This window comes from Oryza sativa, chromosome 2 (assembly GCF_034140825.1).
Source record: "Oryza sativa Japonica Group chromosome 2, ASM3414082v1".
NCBI lineage: Eukaryota > Viridiplantae > Streptophyta > Magnoliopsida > Poales > Poaceae > Oryza > Oryza sativa.
Genome location: NC_089036.1, coordinates 15,820,986 through 15,844,667, shown reverse-complemented (window position 1 = coordinate 15,844,667; position 23,682 = coordinate 15,820,986). Strand labels below are relative to the sequence as shown.

The 23,682-nt window shown below is 44.8% G+C and overlaps 2 protein-coding genes and 1 pseudogene across 4 annotated transcripts; 1 reads left to right on the top strand and 2 right to left on the bottom strand.

Annotated features, from left to right (window-relative positions):
- Positions 1–6,025: 6,025 nt before the first annotated feature.
- On the bottom strand, positions 6,026–12,379 carry LOC136355240 (uncharacterized). Its single transcript, XM_066307628.1, has 8 exons — positions 12,333–12,379; positions 11,758–12,235; positions 10,887–11,126; positions 10,587–10,811; positions 10,156–10,343; positions 8,831–8,906; positions 8,654–8,728; positions 6,026–6,466 (listed from the first exon to the last, which is right to left on the bottom strand). Exons 1-8 carry the CDS (start codon positions 12,377–12,379, stop codon positions 6,026–6,028), a joined length of 1,770 nt encoding a protein of 589 aa, XP_066163725.1.
- Positions 12,380–18,032: 5,653 nt separating this feature from the next.
- Positions 18,033–18,444, top strand: LOC107279992 (uncharacterized; annotated as a pseudogene).
- A 537-nt stretch (positions 18,445–18,981) lies between these two features.
- Positions 18,982–23,682, bottom strand: LOC4329292 (probable L-type lectin-domain containing receptor kinase S.7). 3 transcript variants are annotated; one of them, NM_001416603.1, is made up of 2 exons: positions 21,143–23,682; positions 18,982–19,774 (listed from the first exon to the last, which is right to left on the bottom strand). In NM_001416603.1, exon 1 carries the CDS (start codon positions 23,243–23,245, stop codon positions 21,158–21,160), a length of 2,088 nt encoding a protein of 695 aa, NP_001403532.1. In that variant the 5' UTR covers positions 23,246–23,682; the 3' UTR covers positions 18,982–19,774; positions 21,143–21,157. The 3 variants fall into 3 exon arrangements, with proteins under 3 accessions (NP_001403532.1, NP_001403531.1, XP_066163105.1); NM_001416602.1 differs by having other exon boundaries at positions 18,983–19,723; positions 21,143–23,681; XM_066307008.1 differs by lacking the exon at positions 18,982–19,774 and adding an exon at positions 19,780–20,064 and having other exon boundaries at positions 21,143–23,352.

Here is a 23,682-nt window from a genome sequence, read left to right as displayed (position 1 = left end):
CTCCCCCACGCAGAAGGAGGATGGGACGCGTCCGACGGCCACTGCGCGCCTCTTCCCACCGGCCGGCGGCCGCCACCCCCTGCCCGTCTTCAGCCGCGCCGTCCTCTTCTCCTCCATCCCAGACTCCTCCCCCGCCACCACACTCGCCGGCGCCGGCTCCGGATTCACGAGCTCCGGACACCCTCATGCTCCCGCCGCCGCGTCGCCGGCCGCCCTGGAGGAGAGAAGTGAGAGAGAAGGGAGAGGAGGGGAAGAGAGGAGAGGCTGACGTGGCCACGCTTACATGTGGGGCCCACGTGGGTCCCACGCTGACTCAGCCGCCACATAGATCAAAACCGGGGTCAAAACCACCAAAGGACCTTGGGTGACCGGTTTTGTATAGTTAAGGAACTCCGTATATCTGGTTTTGTGGTTCGAGGATGTTTTTTATCCCGATGACAAGTTGAGGGACCTTCGATGTACTTTTTCCTTCCTATTTAGCGCTAGTAAGCGAAATAGTGCACACCTTATCTAATCTACTATTTTTTCTCTCATTGAAAAACTTTAAAGTCGAGATTTAAAAAAACTTTCACGTTAATATTTGAAACTTTCAACTCATATTTGAAATTTTTCAAGTGAATATTTTAAACTTTCAACTCAAGATTTGAAATTTCAACTCATATTTGAAATTTTTTAACTCAGATTTGAAAACATTCAACTCAAATTTGAAAAAAATCAAGTCAAGATTTGAAAACTTTCACCTCAAAATTCAAAATATTCAATTTATATTTGAAAACTTTTTTCATCTCAAAATTTAAAATATTCAACTTAAATTTTAAAAACTTTCAACTCAAATTGGAGGTGAATAATTAAATTTATAAAATATCATGAAAAGAAAAATCACTCGTGTGCGTGGAGAAAAAAAAAGTGAGCGGGAGTGAAAAAAAAAAGAAACTAGCGCTAGCACGATTTGGCTGTTGGCAGCGTCTGTGCTGCCAGCGCGTTCGCGCTAATTAGCGTTTCTGAACTTTAGGTCTCTTCCACTCGAGAAAACTGCTTTCGTTTTAGTTGTTTGCTTCAAAATTTTCTTGAGTACGCACATTAAGGACCTGTTTGATTCAGTTTAGAATTATTATAATCTATTATTAGAAGTAAGCTGAAAGAATCAGATAACTTATTACGATAGATCTCTAATCGAGACGTGCTTCTATGCTCCTCCAGAAAAAAAACTAGCACGAAAATTAAAGCGCATCAGTGGTTGAGATTAAATGTGGATTAACAGACTAATTGTCATTAGTGGGGGCATTTTCGTCCATGGAAAATTGAGCCCACATCCAGCCCATCCCACCTCAAGCTACGCCGCGCGGCTCCCCCCGCGAACAGTAGCGCCGGCCCGGTGACCCTTCTGTAGCGTCGACCAGTGATTGACTGGATGACTACCGGAGACGTACGCCGGACACAAAAACACCAGCTTCTGTATCATTGGCTTCTCCCAGGAAGAACACACCAACCAAACCCTGCATCTACATATGACAATACAACAGAAGAACCGAGCTATTAGTCTGGAGAGAGATCTATGCATACACAACGAACAGACCAACAGGAGGCTTAAAGCTACTAATCCACTAGTGTCCGTCGGCGCAGTTGATTGCAGAATATCTAAAATCCCATCTGCATGGCAGCGGCGGCTATTAAGCTAAGCGGTGGTGTTAATTTGATGACACTAGAACAGATACCCTCATCTCAATCGGACGGTAAGCCCCATCTCAATCGGGCACAACGTCCGTCACAGGCTAGAAATCACTGATGTGTAGAGTTATCTCAATCGGGCAAACGGCCATCACGGATGAATCTATCTCAATCGGGCCCTAAGTAAAGCCCGTCACCGATAGCTTTGACCCAGACGACCTGTCAAACTATAGCCCGTCACAGATGACCTATCTCAATCGGGCCACAACTAGCGCCCATCACACATGACTACTAACCTTTATCGGGCCTAAACTAGAGCACGTCACAGATGATACTCATCTCAATCGGGCCTAAACTAGAGCTCGTCACAGATGACCATCATCTCAATCGGGTATTTAGTTATGGCCCGTCAATCGGGTATTTAGTTATGGCCCGTCATTGATGACTATAATTCACAAAAAAAATAAATTTTGTTTTTTGGCTAGCCTCAGACCTTTGCTAGCCATGCCTGCTGCAAAAATGACAGAAACAAATACAAATATCCAATATCCCCAGCTCCCCAGCATCACCCATTCATATACATATGCATTAACATACACAGACATCAATATATTTCACACAACCACACATTCACAGTCATCTCATATTTCACATCCATTCACATATTTCACATCCATTCAAATATTTATCATATTTCACCTGCAAAACCGAGTTAATTGGATCAAATATTTATTTAGCAAGTCTTAACATAAACATATGAAATATATATATAAATATAAGCATCATAGTTACATCATCACAGTTGCATAATAAGTGTTCATCATTGCCTAAACATAAAAGTTCAACATTGTTCATCATTTTAGTTTAATCCTAAACATTCCTTTGGGGTTAATTATTTCACGGAGGATGAAGCTGGCTATCTCCTTGCGAACCTCCTCAAAGCTGGTAGGCAGAGACTTGGTTATTATGCCCTACATTGTCATAATTCCAGATTAGTTGATCAATCATATATAAGTACTAAAATGTAGTTAGTCTATCACAATTGAGACCACCGACCTCAAACTCAGCCAAAGTCTTCACCTTTTCTCTGTACAGAAGGCGCATGTTGTGGCACACATGGAATCCGCACTGGTCACCTATTTGTTGCTTCACCGGGAAGACTTTTTTGTGGATGAGGGTGTCATGTCCTGTCTTCCTGAGGCCTCCTCTTTGCACGTATTGGGCCCACGCTTCATCTATCGCTAGTTGAATTGGGGTCGAATCATATGCGTTCTTATCAATTCTGGAGTTCAGGTAGTGACATGAACTCCACTTAGGTGTTATGACCAGAAGGATCCAATGGGCACTGCAGCATTAATATAGTGAAAGTTAATTAAGTACTGAAGGAATGTGTCATGCTGTTGTGTATATTTAGATAACATACTTACTATTGATTATAGGCGCACATAATGTACTCCTTGTCTCGGCGGGACCACAAGGTGTCGTACGGTCATTCTGGAGATTTGTGACAATGACCACTTGTGGATCAAGGAAGGCAACTTCCGGTGCATTCTTCTGACACCATTGCCAACTTAACCTACACACAGGATAAACGATCTTGTAAGCGAGTTAATCCGATTGTTATTACCAGATTGAGTTGGGCGACAATACTTACAAGGAGTAGCACTTAAGGAGGCTTGTGTCCACCGCTCGGAGCCTGTAGAGGTCGAATAGATCCTTGAAGTCGACCACGATATAATTTGTTGGACCAAGGAATGGCTTTCCATCGTGCTCTCCAAGGATATCCGTAGCTTTATTTGGCTTCCTGGCATTAGATTTCTCCATGTAGTATGCGTGAAGGTCCTTGCAAGCGGTGCCCATTGCGGCAAGCACGTCATCTCCAACCAATGGCATGCCTAGTTGGAACTCCTGTGGAGCGACGTATTTTTTCTTGACCTCTTTGCCCTTAGTCTCTTCCTGGCCCTTGCCCAGATCTAGCTTCCTTGGAGCTAGAAGCGATGCCTACACCTTTCCTCCCCTTCCTCTCCCCTTTGCTTCGAGTTTATCGAGAGTAATTCTCTGAGGGGAAGAGTGTGCCTTCCTGCTCTTCTTCATCGGTGGGGGTTCATGAATCGCCTTGCTGTCGGCCTCCGTTCGGTCCTCCCCAAAATCCGTGTCGTACTGCAACTGCACATCGTAAGATTGTGCATGACGATCTTGAGCAGGAGGGGCTGAAGGAGCAGAGGCGGATCTCTTTGGTGGACGACCGCCTGGTGCAGTGGTTGGCCTCGCTGTAACCCTGATCTCAATAAGGTCTTGGGCCATTGGATGAAGGTACCACGGGCATTTCCTAGTGAGAGGACCTCGTCGTTCGGTGGATACTTCAGTGGGAACAGCTCGTATTCGGGCTTCACCGAGTCAACTTGAACTTTTGCACAGTTGCCCCTGAGTTGCGCTCCATGCACTCTTGTCTCTGGGGTCGGCTTGTACGCAAGTCCCTCGGTTGCTGGAACCGTGAAGGTCGGCATCACCCTAACTGTGAGGGTGCAGCTCGTTGGTTCCTGCGATAGATTCATCATTTTTTTTAGAATATTATATATCATATGGATTGGTTAAATCTTTCATGCATTGTGGACGAAACTTTTACCGTTATGTGGTCGACGGCGCTGTCGACCGATGTTGGATTTTCTGCCAACTCAGTTGATGCGCAACTGCTGCGTTTTTGGGTGGGACTTTCTAACTCTTCGTGCGCAGCAGCAGCGGCGGCCAAGGGGTTCTGTTGCTCTTCTCGGATCTCTTGCCTAATCTTGGCCCTCATCGACTCGAGCTTTTTGTCGAATTCAGATGTCAACTCAGCTCTTATCGACGCCCGGATCTTGGCTTCAAGGCGTGCATCTTTATCTGCCTTGTTGGAAGTCCGCTTCTTGTACTGCCATGCGTAGTCTGGAAATCCATACTTCCAAGGAACGGAAGATCCAACACCCCGTGTCCGTCCACGGTGTTCCTTGTTGCCCAACGCTTTCGTGATGACGTCATCCTCGCGTCTTTGAGAGCAGGCCTCTTGCGAGGCTTGTTGCTTGGCAACCAACTCCTTTTGCATTACAATTTAGTGGGGTTAAATAAACTGCACAATGGGAAACAATGCGAACATCTAGTTTGACTAGACACTTACTATAGCTTCGTACACTCGTTGATCATCTGGATTTGGCATGAAGATTGTGCCATCAACATTCTTCTGGTACCTAGCCCTGGCCCAGTTCCTAGCCCGAGGGTGTGGGATATCGCCAAACACGAGCGGCGTATTCAATTCCTCCACTTCTTCATCCTCATGCTGCCATTCCTCTTCCTTACCGGCATATCCGGCGGTGCCAAGCCGGTGCGGATGCAGGTTCTTGGTTTGGAGCAAGCGATATGCCTCGCTACTAGCTCTGGACTCGGGGGTCGACTTCTTCGCATGGAATTCCTCCTAGACTTGTTCTGCGATCCAAGGAAATTTCTCTCTTGGATCTGGATTCGCCGGCTTGTAGACGAACTCACCGACTAGCTTAGTCTTGAAGTTCTTCCAAACATTGCCCATAACCTTAAAAGCAGCCCGCCTGATATGGTTCTCATGCTCCGCAGGATAATCGAACCTCTCCTTGAATGTTAGCCAAGCAATGTCCTTCTCTGCGGTCGGCACGTGCTTGATGTCATCTTGTAGAATACTGAATTTCTGCCTCCCTATGACCCCGCAGATAGACCTAAATCGGCTCTATATTTTCTTTGGAGATGTCGGCAACCCTACTTGGTCCACCACTGTTATGCGAAACCATTCCTTAGGGATTATGTTCCCTGTCCTAGGAGTACGTGCCCTTGAGGACCCCCTAGTTGTCGTCGACAGTGGTTCGCTTGCTGAGACATCGTCTACTTTTTTTCAAAATAACGAAAATACACAATTCAGTGCTTCAATGGCTTAGAATCCAAAGTTCTAAAATCACTTATTCACATAAATAAACTGAATTGGATATCACATATAAATAAATTAAACATTTTATCTATTCATCTATTCATCCACATTCATCTCTAATCATCTATTCATCCACATTCATCTATCCATAAACATTCATCTATTCAAACACATTCATCTATAAATCTATTCATCCACATGTAAAATGAATTGAATATCACATATAAATAAATTAAATATTTCATCTATTCATCCACATTCATTTATAATCATCTATTCATCCACATTCATCTATCCATACACATTCAACTATTCAAACACATTCATCTAATCATCTATCGAATCACATTCATATATTCATCATTCATGCACGATGGAGGACTCACCTTGGGCTTGGTGGAGGCGGCAGGCTCGGTGGCGGCGGCGCCGGGCTTAGTGGAGGGCGTCGCCGGGGTCGGTGGTGGCTGCGCCGGGCTCGTTGGAGGCGGCGTCGGGCGTCAGAGGCTCGGTGGAGGCGGCGGCGTGCTCGGTAGAGGCGGCGTCGGGCGTCGGAGGCTTGGTGGAGGAGGAGTTGGCGGTGGCGGCAGCCTCGATGGCGGCGGCGCCGGGCTCGGTGGAGGGCGTCGCCGGGGTCGGTGGTGGCTGCGCCAGGCTCGGTGGAAGCGGCGGCGTGCTCGGTGGAGGTGGCGTCGAGCGTCGGAGAGGAGGAGGCGATGACGACGAGGAAGGATGTCGCCGGGCTCGGTGGGGGTAGTCGGTGAGGAGGTGGCGGCGGTTCGATTGGAGGGCGGAGGAGGCTCGGTGGCAGCGCCCGTGGGGTCGGTGGCGATGGCGGCGGGTTCGGCGATGGAGTACGACGGCGGCGCTAGGGTTCTAAGGAGGCGGGAAACTGTAGCAGGACTTAGAAAAATTTTCGATCCGACCTGAGAAACCCTAGTTATAGTAGAGTGATGAGTCATCTCAATCGGGCTTTGCAGTATGGCTCGTCACAGATGACACATCGGTGACGGGCTCCATACTAATGCCCGATTGAGATGACATTCAGGCCCGTCACGGATGACTCATTTGTGACGGGCCCTAAGATAATGCCCGATAAAGATAGATTTTTCTCTATCGGGCTTTAACAAAGGCCCATCACCGATAACTATTTTTCCATTTGTCCAAACAAGTCTTTATATTTGTAAGTACAAAATATATAGCTGCTATATGATAATTCATTTTATTAGTCATAATACATTTTTGGATAGTAAATGATTTCAAATCGAAATATGGTCAACAACAAAATTGTAGAGGTTATCAAGATTTACAACTTTTATTTTGATCATTTGTCCATATAACTTTGTTCTCAATAGCTTGAAATTGATTTTGACAATATGACAAATTAAAATAGCATTTGTAAATAGTAAATGATTTCAAATGAAAAAGTCAACAACAACAAAGTTGATCCTCTCATCAAGATCTACAACTTTTATTTTGGTCATTTGTCTATATAACTTTGTTTCCAACAGCTTGAAATTGATTTTGACAATATGACAAATCTAAATAACATTTGTAAATACTATATGATTTCAAATGGAAATATGTCAACAACAAAGTTGATCCTCTCATCAAGATCTACAACTTTTATTTTGGTCACTTCTTCATCCGACAAAGTGATAGTTATATTATTAAAAAAATCACATTTCTCTCATCTGGTTTATAAACATCAACACAGATATGTCAATTTTGTAAACATTGGTACTATCCCTTTGTCGGATGAAGAAGTGACCAAATTAAAAGTTGTAGATCTTGATATGTTGTACAACTTTGCTGTTTATGGCTTTCCCATTTGAAATCATTTAGTATTTACAAATGTTGTTTAAATTTGTCATATATTCAAATTCAATTTCAGGCTGTTGGGAACAAAGTTATATAGAAAAGTGACCAAAACAAAAGTTGTAGATCTTGATGAGAGAATCAACTTTGTTGTTGACCATATTTCTATTTGAAATCATTTAGTATTTACAAATGCTGTTTAGATTTGTCATATTGTCAAAATCAATTTCAAGCTATTGGGAACAAAGTTATATAGACAAATGACCAAAATAAAAGTTGTAGATCTTGATAACCTTTACAATTTTGTTGTTGGCCATATTTCAATTTGAAATCATTTACTATCCAAAAATGTATTATGACTAATAAAATGAATTATTATACGGCAGCTATATATTTTGTACTCACAAATATAAAGACTTGTTTGGAAAAATGGAAAAATAGTCATCGGTGATGGGCCTTAGTTAAAGCCCGATAGAGATTAATCTATCTCTATCGGGTATTATCTTAGGGCCCGTCATAGATGAGTCATCCGTGACGGGCCTGAATGTCATCTCAATCGGGCATTAGTATGGAGCCCGTCACCAATGAGTCATCTGTGACGGACCCTACGGCAAAGCCCGATTGAGATAGATTAATCTCTATCCGCCTTAAACTAAGGCCCGTCACCGATGAGTCAATTTCCATCTTTCATTTGAAGTATTTGTGAGTGCAAAATATATAGCTGCTGTGTAATAATTCATTTTATTAGCTACAATACATTTTTGGATAGTAAATGATTTCAAATGGAAATATGGTCAACAACAAAGTTGTAGAGCCTTTCAAGATCTACAAGTTTTATTTTGGTCATTTTTCTATATAACTTTTTTCCCAACAGTTTGAAATTGAATTTGAATATATGACAAATCTAAATAGCATTTGTAAATACTAAATGATTTCAAATGGAAATATGGTCAACAACAAAGTTGATCCTCTCATCAAGATCTACAACTTTTATTTTGGTCATATGTAATAAAACAAAATTGGCCATATTAATGACTACACATATCAAGTCTTTGTAATAAAACAAAATACTTCATTCATTACAATAGATAAGTACAAATGCATCGATCATAAGGTTATGCCTTCCGTATGATCTGAACAAGCATATGCCACAGGCTCTTAGGGATCATCGTCAAGGTCAATGTGAGGTCTTACATGAAGATTAGAGTTGTATTCTTCTTCATCGACGACGTTGTCAACTCCTACAATTCGGCGCTTTCCATCCCTCACGATGTGCATCTTCTTGTTTGAAGGGTCTTTTATGTAGAATATCTGCTCGACCTGTTTCGCAAGTACAAATGGTTCATCGGCGTATCCCATCTTTGATAGATCTACTAAAGTGAAACCTTCCTTGTCGGCTTTGACACCAGTGCGTAGATTCACCCAACGGCAGCGGAACATAGGAACCTTGAACTTGACGTAGTTTAGCTCCCAGATCTCCTCAATGCGGCCGTAGTATCTGTTTGACCCAACTTGATCCTGGAATGCATCTATACGGACGCCGCTGTTTTGCACTGTGCTTTTGTCATCTTGTTTGACGGTGTAAAATGTGTATCCATTTATATCGTATCCTTACCATGTGTCTACGGTCCAAAACGGTCCCATCCCCAACAATTGTACTGTCTCATTTGGGACATCTGTGGACATTGTCACATGATTCTTGAACCATTCGTTGAACCGAGAATTATGTTCTTTGTTAATCCATGCATCAGATCACCCCAAGTTCTCATCTCGGATTTTCGCTAAGTGCTCCTCAAAGTATGGGCCAACTTTTGCCATATGTTGGAGCACAGCGTAATGAGCCTGCGCGTACAACGCTTGATCGGGCCTAATTCTTTTCCTTCCGATTGTGCCAACACCTGACAACCTTCCCTCGTGACGAGATGCAGGAACTCCGATAGGATCGGCATCGGACATGTAATTGACACAGAACTCAATAGCCTCCTCGGTCGTGTAACCTTCAATGATGCTCCCCTCGGGTTTAGCTCTGTTACGAACGTAGGACTTCAGAACTCCCATGTACCTTTTAAACGGCCACATTTCCCTTAGAAAAGTCGGGCCACATAGTTTTGTTTACTTCACCAGATGAACAGGGAGATGAACCATTATATCAAAGAAAGATAGTGGGAAAAACATCTCCAGGTGACAGAGGGTATTCACAATATCGGCCTGCAACGCATCTAGATCTTCTGGATCTATAATCTTCTGTCTAATTGAATTGAAGAAGGTGCACAGCCGTTGGATCGTGCGACGCACTTTCGGTGGTAGAATGCCTCTGAGGTCCTTGGGCCATTGGATGAAGGTACCACGGGCATTTCCTAGTGAGAGGACCTCGTCGTTCGGTGGATACTTCAGTGGGAACAGCTCGTATTCGGGCTTCACAGAGTCGACTTGAACTTTCGCACAGTCGCCCCTGAGTTGCGCTCCATGCACTCTTGTCTCTGGGGTCGGCTTGTACGCAAGTCCCTCGGCTGCTGGAACGGTGAAGGTCGGCATCACCCTAACTGTGAGGGTGTAGCTCGTTGGTTCCTGCGATAGATTCATCATTTTTTTAGAATATTATATATCATATGGATTGGTTAAGTCTTTCATGCATTGTGGACGAAACTTTTACCGTTATGTGGTCGACGGCGCTGTTGACCGATGTTGGATTTTCCGCCAACTCAGTTGATGCGCAACTGCTGTGTTTTTGGGTGGGACTTCCTAACTCTTCGTGCGTAGCAGCAGCGGCGGCCTGGGGTTTCTGTTGCTCTTCTTGGATCTCTTGCCTAATCTTGGCCCTCATCGACTCGAGCTTTTCGTCGAATTCAAATGTCAGCTTCGCTCTTATCGACGCCCGGATCTTGGCTTCAAGGCGTGCATCTTTCTCCGCCTTGTTGGAAGTTCGCTTCTTGTACTGTCACGCGTAGTCTGGAAATACATACTTCCAGGGAACGGAAGACCCAACGCCCCGTGTTTGTCCACGGTGTGCCTTGTTGCCCAACGCTTTCGTGAATAGGTCGTCCTCGCGTCTTTGAGAGCAGGCCTCTTGCGAGGCTTGTTCCTCGGCAACCAACTCCTTCTGCGTTTCAATTTAGTGTGGTTAAATAAACTACAATACGGGAAACAATGCGAACATCTATTTTGACTAGACACTTACTATAGCATCGTACACTCGTTGATCTTCTGAATTTGGCATGAAGATTGTGCCATCAGCATTCTTCTGGTACCTTGCCCTAGCCCAGTTCCTAGCCCAAGGGTATGGGATATCGCCAAACACGAGCGGCGTGCTCGATTCCTCCTCTTGTTCATCCTCCTGCTGCCATTCCTCTTCCTTACCGGCATATCCGGCGGTGTCAAGGCGGTGCGGATGCTGGTTCTTGGTCTGGAGCAAGCAATATGCCTCGCTTCTAGCTCTGGACTCGGGGGTCGACTTCTTCGCATGGTATTCCTCTCAGACCTGTTCCATGATCCAAGGAAATTTCTCTTTTGGATCTGGATTCGCCGGGTTGTAGATGAACTCGCCGACTAGCTTAGTCTTGAAGTTCATCCAAGCATTGCCCAAAACCTTGAAAGCAGCCCGCCTGATATGGTCCTCATGCTCCGCAGGATAATCGAAGCTCAACTTGAACATTAGCCAAGCAATGTCCTTCTCTGTGGCCGGCACGTGCTTGATGTCATCTTGCAGAATACTGAATTTCTGCCTCCCTATGACCCCGTAGATAGACCTAAATCGGCTCAATATTTTTCTTGGAGATGTCGGCAACCCTACTTGGTCCACCGCTGTTATGTGGAACCGTTCCTTAGGGATTATGTTCCCTGTCCTAGGAGTACGTGCCCTTGAGGACCCACTAGTTGTCGTCGACATTGATTCGCCTTGCTGAGATATTGTCTACTTTTTTTACAATTCAGTGCTTCAATGGCTTAGAATCCAAAGTTCTAAAATCACTTATTCACATAAATAAACTAAATTGCACATCTCACAAATCTAATAAACTGAATTGAATATCACATATAAATAAATTAAACATTTCATCTATTCATCCACATTCATCTATCCATAAACATTCATCTATTCATACACATTCATCTAATCATCTATTCATCCACATGTAAAATGAATTGAATATCACATATAAATAAAGTAAATATTTCATCTATTCATCTATTCGTCTATTCATCCACATTCATCTCTAATCATCTATTCATCCACATTCATCTATCCGTACACATTCAACTATTCAAACACATTCATCTAATCATTTATTCATCACATTCATCAATCGAACCACATTCATCTATTCATCATTCATGCGCGATGGAGGACTCACCTGTGGGTCGACACAGGGCTCGGTGGAGGCGGCAGGCTCAGTGGCGGCGCCGCCGGGGTCGGTGGTGGCTGCGCCAGGCTCGGTGGAGGCGGCGTTGGGCGTCGGAGGCTCGGTGGAGGCGGCTGCGTGCTCGGTGGAGGCGGCGTCGGGCGTCCGAGGCTCGGTGGAGGCGGTAGGCTCGGTGGCGGCGGCCTCGGGCTCGGCGAGGGAGGAGTCAGCGAAGGAGGAGTTGGCGGCGGCGGCGGCCTCGATGGCGGCGGCGCCGGGCTCGGTGGAGGGCGTCACCGGGGTTAGTGGTGGCTGCGCCGGGCTGGCGGTGGCGTGCTCGGTGGAGGCGGCCGTGGGCTCGGTGGGGGTTGTCGGTGAGGAGGCAGCGGCGGTCCGAATGGAGGGCGGAGGAGGCTCGGTGGCGGCAGCCGCGGGCTCGGTGGCGACGGCGGCAGGCTCGGCGATGGAGAACGACGACTGCGCTAGGGTTCTAAGGAGGCAGGAAACTGTAGCGGGACTTAGAAAAAGTTTCGATCCGATCTGAGAAACCCTAGTTATGGTAGAGTGATGAGTCATCTCAATCGAACATTGCCGTAGGGCCCGTTACAGATGACTCATCGGTGACAGGCTCCATACTAATGTCCGACTGAGATGAAATTCAGGCCCGTCACGGATGACTCATCTGTGACGGGCTCTAAGATAATGCCCGATAGAGATAGATTAATCTCTATCGGGCTTAAACTAAGGCCCGTCACCGATGACTATTTTTCCATTTTTCCCATGAAGTATTTATATTTGTGAGTGCAAAATATATAATAATTCAATTTATTAGTCATAATACATTTTCGGATAGTAAATGATTTCAAATCTAAATATGGTCAACAACAAAATTGTAGAGCTTATCAAGATCTACAACTTTTATTTTGGTCATTTATCTATATAACTTTGTTCCCAACAGCTTGAAATTGATTTTGAAAATATGACAAATTAAAATAGCATTTGTAAATAGTAAATGATTTCAAATGAAAAAGTCAATAACAACAAAGTTGATCCTCTCATCATGATCTACAACTTTTATTTTGGTCATTTGTCTATATAACTTTGTTTCCAATAGCCTGAAATTGAATTTGAATATATGACAAATTTAAACAACATTTGTAAATACTAAATGATTTCAAATGGTAAAGCCATAAACATCAAAGTTGTACAACTTATCAAGATCTGCAACTTTGCTGTTTATGACTTTTCCATTTGAAATCATTTAGTATTTACAAATGCTGTTTAGATTTGTCATATATTCAAGTTCAATTTTAAACTGTTGGGAAAAAAGTTATATAGGAAAATGACAAAAATAAAAGTTGTAGATCTTGATGAGAGGATCAACTTTGTTGTTGACCATATTTCCATTTGAAATCATTTAGTATTTACAAATGTTGTTTAGATTTGTCATATATTCAAATTTAATTTCAAACTGTTGGGAAAACGTTATATAGAAAAATGACCAAAATAAAAGTTGTAGATCTTGAAAGGCTATACAACTTTGTTGTTGACCATATTTCCATTTGAAATCATTTACTATCCGAAAATGTATTATGGCTAATAAAATGAATTATTACACAGCAGCTATATGTTTTGCACTCACAAATACAAATACTTGAAATGGAAAAATGGAAAAATAGTCATTGGTGACGGGCGTTAGTTATAGCCTGATAGACATTAATCTATCTCAATCGGGCATTACCCTATGGCCGGTCACTGATGACTCATTCGTGACGGGCCTGATTGTCATCTCAATCGGGCATTAGTATGGAGCCCGTCACCGATGACTCATTTGTGACGGGCCCTACGGCAATGCCCGATTGAGATAGATTAATCTCTATTGGTCTTAAACTAAGGCCCATCACTGATGACTATTTTTCCATTTTTTCCCATCAAGTCTTTATATTTGTGAGTGCAAAATACATAGATGTTGTATAATAATTCATTTTATTAGTCATAATACATTTTCGGATAGTAAATGATTTCAAATGTAAATATGGTCAACAACCAGGTTGTAGAGCCTTTCAAGATCTACAAGTTTTATTTTGGTCATTTATCTATATAACTTTTTCCCAACAGTATAAAATTGAATTTGAATATACAACAAATTTGAACAACATTCGTAAATACTAAATGATTTCAAGTGGAAAAGCCATAAACAGCAAAGTTGTAGAGCCTTTTAAGATCTACAACTTTTATTTTGGTTACTTTTATGTATAACTATATTCCCAACAGTTTGAAATTCAATTTGAATGTATGACATATTTAAACAACATTTGTAAAAAAAAACAAAATTAGCCATATAAATAACTACACATATCAAGTCTTTGTAATCAAACAAAAATACTTCATTCATTACAATAGATACGTACAAATGCATCGGTCACAAGGTTATGCCTTCCATATGATCTGAACGAGCATATGCCACAGGCTCTTGCGGATCATCGTCAAGGTCAATATGAGGTCTTACATGAAGATTCTGGTTGTATTCTTCTTCATCGAAGACGTTGTCAACTCCTACAATTCGGCGCTTGCCATCCCTCACGATGTGCATCTTCTTGTTTGAAGTGTCTTTTATGTAGAATATCTGCTCGACCTGTTTCGCAAGTACAAATGGTTCATCGGCGTATCCCACCCTTGATAGATCTACTAAAGTGAAACCTTCCTTGTCGGCTTTGACACCAGTGTGTAGATTCACCCAACGGTAGCGGAACAAAGGAACCTTGAACTTGATGTAGTTTAGCTCCCAGATCTCCTTAATGCGGCCATAGTATGTGTTTGACCCAACTTGATCCTGGAATGCATCTATACGGACGCCGCTGTTTTGCAATGTGCTTTTGTCATCTTGTTTAACGGTGTAAAATGTGTATCCATTTATATCGTATCCTTACCATGTGTCTACGGTCCAAGACGATCCCATCCCCAACAACTGTACTGTCTCATTTGGGACATCCGTGGACATTGTCACACGATTCTTGAACCATTCGTTGAACCGAGAATTATATTCTCTATTAATCCATGTATCATATTGCCCAAGTTCTCATCTCGGATTTTCGCTAAGTGCTCCTCAAAGTATGGGCCAACTTCGGCCATATGTTGGAGCACAGCGTAATGAGCCTGCTCGTAGGACGCTTGATCGGGCCTAATTCATTTCCGTCCGATTGTGCCAACACCTGACAACCTTCATTCGTGACGAGACACTGGAACTCCGATAGGATCAGCATCGAACATGTAATTGACGCAGAACTCAATAGCCTCCTCGGTTGTGTAACCTTCAATGATGCTCCCCTCGGGTTTAGCTCTGTTACGAACGTAGGACTTCAGAACTCCCATGTACCTTTCAAACGGCCACAATTCCCTTAGAAAAGCCGGGCCACATAGTTTTGTTTGCTTCACCAGATGAATAGGGAGATGAACCATGATATCAAAGAAAGACAGTGGGAAAAACATCTCTAGGTGACAGAGGGTATTCACAATATCGGTCTGCAACCCATCTAGATTTTCTAGATCTATAACCTTCTGTCCGATTGCATTGAAGAAGGCGTACAGACATTGGATCGTGTGACGCACTTTCGGTGGTAGAATGCCTCTGATAGCTACTGGCAAGATTTATGTGATTAGCACGTGGCTATCGTGAGACTTCATTCCAACCAGTTTTAGATCGTCCAATTTAACATACTTACTTATCCTCGCTGAATAGCCCGATGGAACTTTAATATCCTTCAAGCATGATAACATTGCGATTTTCTCATCCTTCGACAATGTGTGGCAGGCTGGAGGGAGGTACACTCTACCTATCTCTGCATCTCGTATGGGCTGGAGTTCACTGCGAATATTCATGTCCTGTAGATCAAGGCGCGCGTTCAACCCGTCCTTTGTCTTCCCAGGAATATTCAACATCAGGCCAACCAAACTCTCACACACATTCTTTTCTGCATGCATGAGATCATTGCAATGACAGACATCAAGATCTTTCCAGTAAGGTAGCCGCCAAAATATGGATTTTTTCTTCCTCATACCCTTCTCCTTTGTCTTGCTACATTTTCTTTTCTTCCCAAACTCATTATTTATGTCCTTGACCATATTATGGACCTCATCTCCGGACAAATCCTTGGGAGCAGACTGAAGTTCTCTCTTACCGTTAAAAATTTTCTTCTTTCTTCTAAATGCGTGACGTAGCGGAAGTTACCTCCGATGACCCATGTATACCATCTTTCGTGATTTCTTCAGCCACCGGCTTCGTGTATGTTCCTTGCAATCGGAGCATGCCTTCTTTCCTTTTATAGTTTATTCGGAAAGATTACCGAGTACAGGGAGTCATTAATGGTGCAGAACAATAGAACTCTTAGCTTGAAGTTCTCCTGACCATATGCATCCCAAGTTTCCACACATTTCCAAAGAATCTCAAGATCATCGATAACAGGCTCCAAGAATACATCGATATCATTGTCGGGTTGCCTCGAACCTTGGATTAACAAGCACAACATAATATATTTCCGTTTAAAGCATAACCATGGCGGGAGGTTATAGTTCGCAATAAGAACTGGCCAAGTGCTGTGAGTACTACTCATGTCAGGATTCATGCCATCCGTACACAAACATATCCTCATTTTTCTAGGGTCGGCAGCAAAGTCTTTGTGTTTTCGATCGATATTCCTCCATTCAATCGAATCCGCTGGGTGTCTAAGCATGTCGTCATTCCTTCTCTCCGTGGCGTGCCAATATACTAACTTCGCTTCGTTCGGGTTGGCAAAGATTCTCTTGAAACGATCAATGATAGGTAGATACCACACAACCTTTGTCGGACCACCCCTCTTTGACTTCTTTCCTTCGTCAGCACTTTTCTTTCGCTTGTATCAAGAAGCCTTGCAGACAGGACTAGCATCCAAGTCCGCATATTGCTGGTGGTACAATATGCAGTCGTTTGGACAAGTGTGAATTCTACAGACCTCTAACCCCAGTGGACACAGAACCTGCTTTGCTTCGTATGTCGTCTCGGGCAATGTGTTCTCAGCAAGAAGCATAGTCTTCAAAATTCCTAAAAGATCTGTGAAACTCTTGTCTGTCCATCCACTACTTGCCTTCAGCTTCATTAGGTCCAAGGTAACTGACAACTTAGTGTGTTTTGCTTTGCATCCAGCGTACAGAGGCGTCTCAGAATCACTGACCAACCTACTGAACTTCATGGAATCTCTCTCATTCTGGGCTGGGTCCTCAACGTCACGTAACATGTCTTGCAGCAGATCGTATTCCACATCAACCATTTCACCGGCCAATGGAGAAGGTATAAACATGTCATGTCATACTCATCTTCATCTTCCTGATTATGCGCACCACTTCTGTCTGCTGTTGCTCCACTTCCTGATTCTTGCTCTCCATGTTTCACCCAACATGTATAGCCCTTCATGAATCCTCATTATATCAGATGACCGTGTACATCCTCGCCGCTATCAAATATATTCTCATTCTTGCAATCTGCACATGGACAACACATGTAATCGTTGTTTCTTCTTTTCCTATCCTCCTCCGCAGCGTTCATAAAATTTATTACGCCATTTCTGTACTCCGGAAAATGACGTTTCACATTTTTCGCATACATCCAACTTCGATCAATTGCTACAAAATAATAAAAACAAATTAGAGGCACATGTTATAAGATCAGTATTGCTAAAGTAATACGTGATGAAATTGCTCAAGTAATGATTAATATTACTCACTTGATTGCTCCATTTTGATCACTTTTGGGAATTTTCTGTTTTCCTTGGAAAAAAGACAAAGAATCGCCCCCTACAGCCTCCCACCAAAATAGTGAACAGTGGGATACAGTTACACTAGGTGGTGGGGGGTATTATACTGTGCAACAAATATCTGTAACGGCCCTAAAATAATCAACTGTGACGGGCATACAAGTAATCTCTATCGGGCCTTAATAAAAGCCCATCAAAGAAGAGTGTCATCTGTGACGGGCATTAAACTTATCTCAATCGGGCCTCTAGTTGGAGCCCGTCACAGATAACCGTCATCTGTGACGGGCTTCTTTTAGGGCCCGATTGAGATATGGAACCCTCATCTCAATCGGGTCTCAACTATGGCCCGTCACAGATAAGTGTCTTCCCTGACGGGCTCTAGTTTTATGCCGATCTACCATAGTTGTGCGACCATATCTCAATCGGGCGAAACTTCGGCCCGATTGAGATTACTTCCTTGTGACGGCCCGCAAATTCCAGTCTTGTTAGGGGCCGTCACGGATGAAAGGATCTGTACTAGTGTTGGTGGCCGTGAACGAGGCAGCCGCGACCAGCAGAGAAGGCTTTGGGCGGTGCCTGACCGACGCAGACCTCGACGAGCTGAGGGGCTCCTTCGAGCTCGGGTTCGGTTTCGACAAGGAGAAAGGAGGCGCCGGCCTCTGCGACACCCTCCCGGCCCTCGACCTCTACTTCACCGTCAACCGGCAGCGCCTCTCCGACGGCTCCAAGCTGCGGAGCCCCACGTCGACGCTGTCGTCGTCCACGCTGATCTCCGGCGCGTCATCGAGCCCTCAGTTTTCCCCACGCCGACGCATGGACGATCTTCTCTCCAGGTGACAACCCTCAGCTGATCAAGACACGGCTGAGGCACTGGGCTCAGGTGGTGGCTTGCTCCGTCAAGCATGGCTGCTGATGAGTCCTCCTAGTGATATCGATCAATACATCTTACCCTTATCAACCGTACACTGTTACCGAGAGAAAGACTGGCCTCGTGACTTCAGTCGGCGTGTCTCGTTGTCCGTCTGAATATTTGTCGTGTACAGATCGATCGAGGCTTAGTGCGTCTGCACTATGAATTTGATTGTACACAGTACACCGATTCTTTCATCTGCTGGCCTCCCTTGATATGATTTGTGGCTTGCTGCTTGCAATTGCCTCTTCCTTCCTGCCAATTCCATGGCAGCCCCGGCTGAGATCACAAATCTCTAGCCTGTAGGCCACATATCGATTACGAATGGACAATGCAGGTAACTAACCTCCAAAGGGGAAATAGCATAAATATACAGAGATAAGAGATGCAACTATAAATATGTGACCACCTGGTAACAAACATGATGGAAATGCCAGCAACCACAAGACAATGTATTCTCAGAGAGCAGGTAATATCTGGAATTGTTTGGACCAATTCTTTGAAAACAAGGTATACACATTGAAATGGACCAATGAATGAGTCGTGTACTCATAATCGGAAGTGCGATCAGCCTCATCGAAAATTGCAATATATACTACTAAAAGATTTCTCTGACATTGCTTATTTCGATGAAGTCAGCTCCAAAAATACTTCGGAATGCAGGATTTTTTGAGGAATTTTACAGGAAATGAAATTCCAGCAAAGGAGGATAATTCATGTCTCAAAGGAAATGAACTAATTTTACAGGAATGCAGGAAATGAACTAATTCATGTTCCAAAGGAGGCCACTCTACTGCACCACCTAGTCAGGAACTCAGGACTCAGACTAGGACTACAGTATAGATTGAAATCAATTTTGTCTAGTCTCTCATGCAGAAACTGCTGTACATAGCAACAAGTGTTGATAGACTGTGGAAGACTAATAATGGTTCTTAACTTAGGTATGCCAGAGACGCATCTGCCTATGCCTTCCAGAATAGATTACTTGCAGAACAAAGTATGTACAATGATTGGGACAAATAAAGATAGCATAAGAGAAATTCCCGAATCTAGTTACGATTCTTGGTAAAGAAAACTATCAGGATTTTCATACCACCCAGCAGGTGAAGCAGAGTGAGCAGAGCCCGCATCAAAAAATTCTTGTTCGGTACAAAGGTCAATGCCTTAGCTTTAAAACAACACAAAGGGCAACGCTGGTTGATCCATTCTACATATCCAGGTCATCTTATCAGTGCCATATAGGCTGTAGAACAAAATTTCCCAAGTTGATCATATGCTTGTGCTGCAGAAGCGATCAAATTATCCAAAGAAGCAAACATGAGGCAAATGAACCCTGAATAATTTGAAAGATTTCAGTACATATAGAGCATTCTACACAGATTACAGATGTGTTAGACCAACCTATTATATGTCAGGGAAACTACTCATAATTGTACAGCCTTGTCCATACTCACAATGATATGATGAAAACTAGGGGACATTTTGTGGTGCCTGAAATTGTAAGTACTAGAAGTACCTTTACTTTTTAGAAATATTGACAGGAAGGTATTAGTCACATTAAAGTGACTAGCAATTGATGTGTTCCAAGTGGATATACCTTAGTACCTTAAGCATTGTATACATCTTGAAAAAAAAAAGGTAAAGTCAATTGATCCGCATATAATGAAGATAAAAAAAACCATGGCAACAACACTACAACAGAATTATTTCATTGATCAACTATGTGTACTTTCAAAGCATTTGAATGGTCATGGGAGATATAGCTAGAATATGGGACAAATGAAACTTAATCAAATTCAAATAATTACTGGATGAAATATTCTCGATACAACTAGATGCAGCTAACAGTTTTTCCTTCTTAACATAGCTCCCAATATGCTGTCTAACAGTAAGCTCTTTCTGACAATTCGCCCAACAGAGTAGCTTCAATTTGCTACTCATAAAGTGAAGCAAAAGAAAATATGTTCAAGTGCTTGTCTAATTCTGAACTTCTACAAGTTGTACAACAATCAAATTGTCTGTTAATCCAGAGTTCACATCTAACCTGCTTCACATAAACGTTATTAACAATCAATTCAACAGTCACAACAATTAGTAAAGGTTTGGTTGCTACTAAAACTTTCGAAGTAACTATTCAGCAGCATACAATATCTTCATTCTTGTCATGCTTTATTAATGTTTCAGCAAACTTACAAAGCACAAGCAATGACAAATTTTATTTGCTCTACATCAGCAGACATTTGTTGCATTTGCATCAACATTGGAGGCAGTGCTACATTTTTCATGATACACATTACAGCAATTTCCAGGCAGTTAAATGCCAGAATTAGGATTGAACTTTCTATTATAAAACATGATGGTAATGTCAAATTTTGTCAGGACAAACTGCACAGACCATAAGACATGCATTACAGATACCATCAAAACTATCTTCAAACGACTGACACCAGATCTGAGCAGTAAAAAGTATGACATGTTTAACTGTGGTTTTGAGTCAGAAAATAAAACTCTCTACAGGTTCCCTCAAAAAGCAGTCATTCGCTACGCTTAACAGTTAAGATCAAGCAACATTTTTGTAACAATCAGAACAGTCTCCTATTTACATTTGACCTTTTTTGTCTTTAGCAGGAAAGAACAGAAGATGGTTCAAAACATTAACATGACTATAGATGATATGAATAAGAAATTTGTATTCGCTAACCTATAACTTGTATGCTCAGCGACAACTGAAGAATGCAGTATTGGCAGTATCTGCAGAGTTCATTGATGAAGCATTTGGTACTGGCTGTAGAAGAACTGGTGGCATCTTATCTGGTACCAATATCAACGGTGCAGTACCATCAAGCATACTGACTACCCTTCGCATACCAGGCCGCTTCCGGCAGTCTGGATGTACACAACACAGACCCACAAGCAGCACCCGTCGCATCTCATCTGCAACAAATCGTCCCTGGAGCCGCCGGTCTGCTGCATCAACCAGCCTTCGACGACCCCATAGAGTCCACACCCAATTAACAACAGAGATTCCCCTCTCAGCAGGCCTTCGTCCAGTGGCCACTTCCAGAGCAAGCACCCCAAAGCTGTACACATCAGACCGCTCTGTAGCCACCCCTGTATGAACATATTCTGGTGCAAGGTACCCCAGTGTGCCTGCTGGCTGTGTTGTAAGTGGCAACCCACCATGGCTCACAGTGCGAGCAAGGCCAAAATCACCTAGCCGAGCATTGAACTCTGCATCAAGCATAACATTTGATGACTTGACATCACGATGTATAATCCGGTTCTCACACTCATCATGCAGATATGCTAGCGCTGATGCAACACCATATACAGCCCTGAACCGTGCCTCCCAGGGAAGTGTTGCCCCACCCAGTGTGTGCAATGCAGAGTCTAGATTCCCGTTGGGCATGAACTCATAAACAAGCACAAGCTCATCCTTACTTCTGCACCACCCAGCAAGCGGCACGAGATTTGGGTGATGAGGGCAATTAAGCATGGCCTTGAGCTCACTGTCAAATGCCTTGGTGCACGATCCAATAGCCTGAAACCGTTTGACAGCAACCCTCGACCCAGAGGGGAGCACCCCCTCATACACAGTAGCACCAGAGCCACCAACGCCGATCACATTGCCACTGTCAAAGCCCTTTGTTGCTGCCCGTGCCACCTCCATAGAGAGTGTCGCTTCCCCCATGTCCTCGCTTGCCACTGCATGTTCTTGATTTTTGCGGCGCACTGACCGGCCAAGCAAGACAGCAGAACCAACGACGACAAGGCCCAGCAATACCATACCACCGAGGACTCCGCCAAGCACCTTGTAGAACAGATGGCGGCGGCGGTGGTTAGGGTGAGGGGGAGGGGGAGGGGAAGGGGGAGGGGGAGAGGGAGAGGGAGAGGGAGGGGGAGGGAGAGGCTGGTTATTGGGTGGCATTGGGCCTATGTACTTGGTCGGCGGCGGGGCGTATGAAGAGTTGGGGAAGCCGAAGGTGCGGAAGGTCCAGCGCTCGACGACGTGAAGCGCAGCGCCGTTGCCATTGGAGGCCGAAAACCCCGCGTACATGTAGGTGCGCAGGAGGCCGGAGAGGTCGACATCGGCCGAGAGGGCGGGCTTCTCGGGGCGGCGGGACGGCGAGTAGGACAGCCATACGTTGAGGCGGCGGCGCGGCGCGCGGTACTCAACCCAGGCGGTGATGGGCACGCCGGCCTTGAGGTCGACGCCTGGTTGCGCGGACGCGACGGAGAAGATGGACCCCGCGTCGAGCGCGACGTGGTTGCCGTCCGGGTCATGCAGCGCCACGTCGAGGTGGGTGTCGATCTCGACGGCGACGGTGGAGACGTCGCGGAGCTCCCCCTCGTCGGAGGCGGATGAGGAGGGGAACAGGCCAAGGAACCCGTTGGAAGCGCCGAGGAAAGTGCGGGAGGAGGTGAGGAGGAACGCGAGGCCGTCGCCGTAGGTGGGGGAGGGCGTGATGCGGAAGGTGAAGCGGGTGGAGAAGGAGGCCGGGGTAGCGGCACGCGAGGCGGAGGCGGAGGCGGCCGCGTCCTGGGGCAGGAGGAGGCGCACGGGCTCCGAGAAGAGAGCGCGGCCGGCGCCGACGCCGTCGCGGGAAGGGGTGGTGAGCGCGACGCCGGCCGCGCCCGGGAGGAGCGAGGCTGAGCCGAGGAGCGTGAGGTTGCTCGCCCACGAGATGCGGCGGTAGGAGGAGGCGGGGGCCGCAGCGATGCTCGACGCGGCGGCGGCGGAGAGTGGGCGGACGGCAAGGAGGAGGATGAAGAGGAGGGGGAGGCGCCTACAGCGTGGAGGCATGGCGATGGCGCTGCTAGGTGGTCACATTGTGTGCGGAAGAAGCCATGGATGGCGTGGGCACGCGAGGAGGTGGAGCTCGAGAAACCGTCGAGAATGGCGGTGGGGATGGGGGATTTGGGGAAGACAGAGAAGGGTTTTGCAATATGTTCTGATGACATGTGGGGTCCAGACACCCGCAGGCCACGCTGCGAAGCGAACGGATGGAAGACGATGCTCAATCTGGTCCGTTCAGTGGAAATCGTGGGGTAGGGAGCAGGGATTTGTTTTCCTGAGTTGCTGACCACTGACCAGCCTGGTGACAGCTATGAGAATTCCGAGAGTTAATTCAATCCATACGGCAAATATACTATCTCAGATAAATGTAATTACGATTCCTCTATTAGTAATCATGCCATTGAAATATTACAAAATTTAAATTGTGCCACTGTCGTTATATT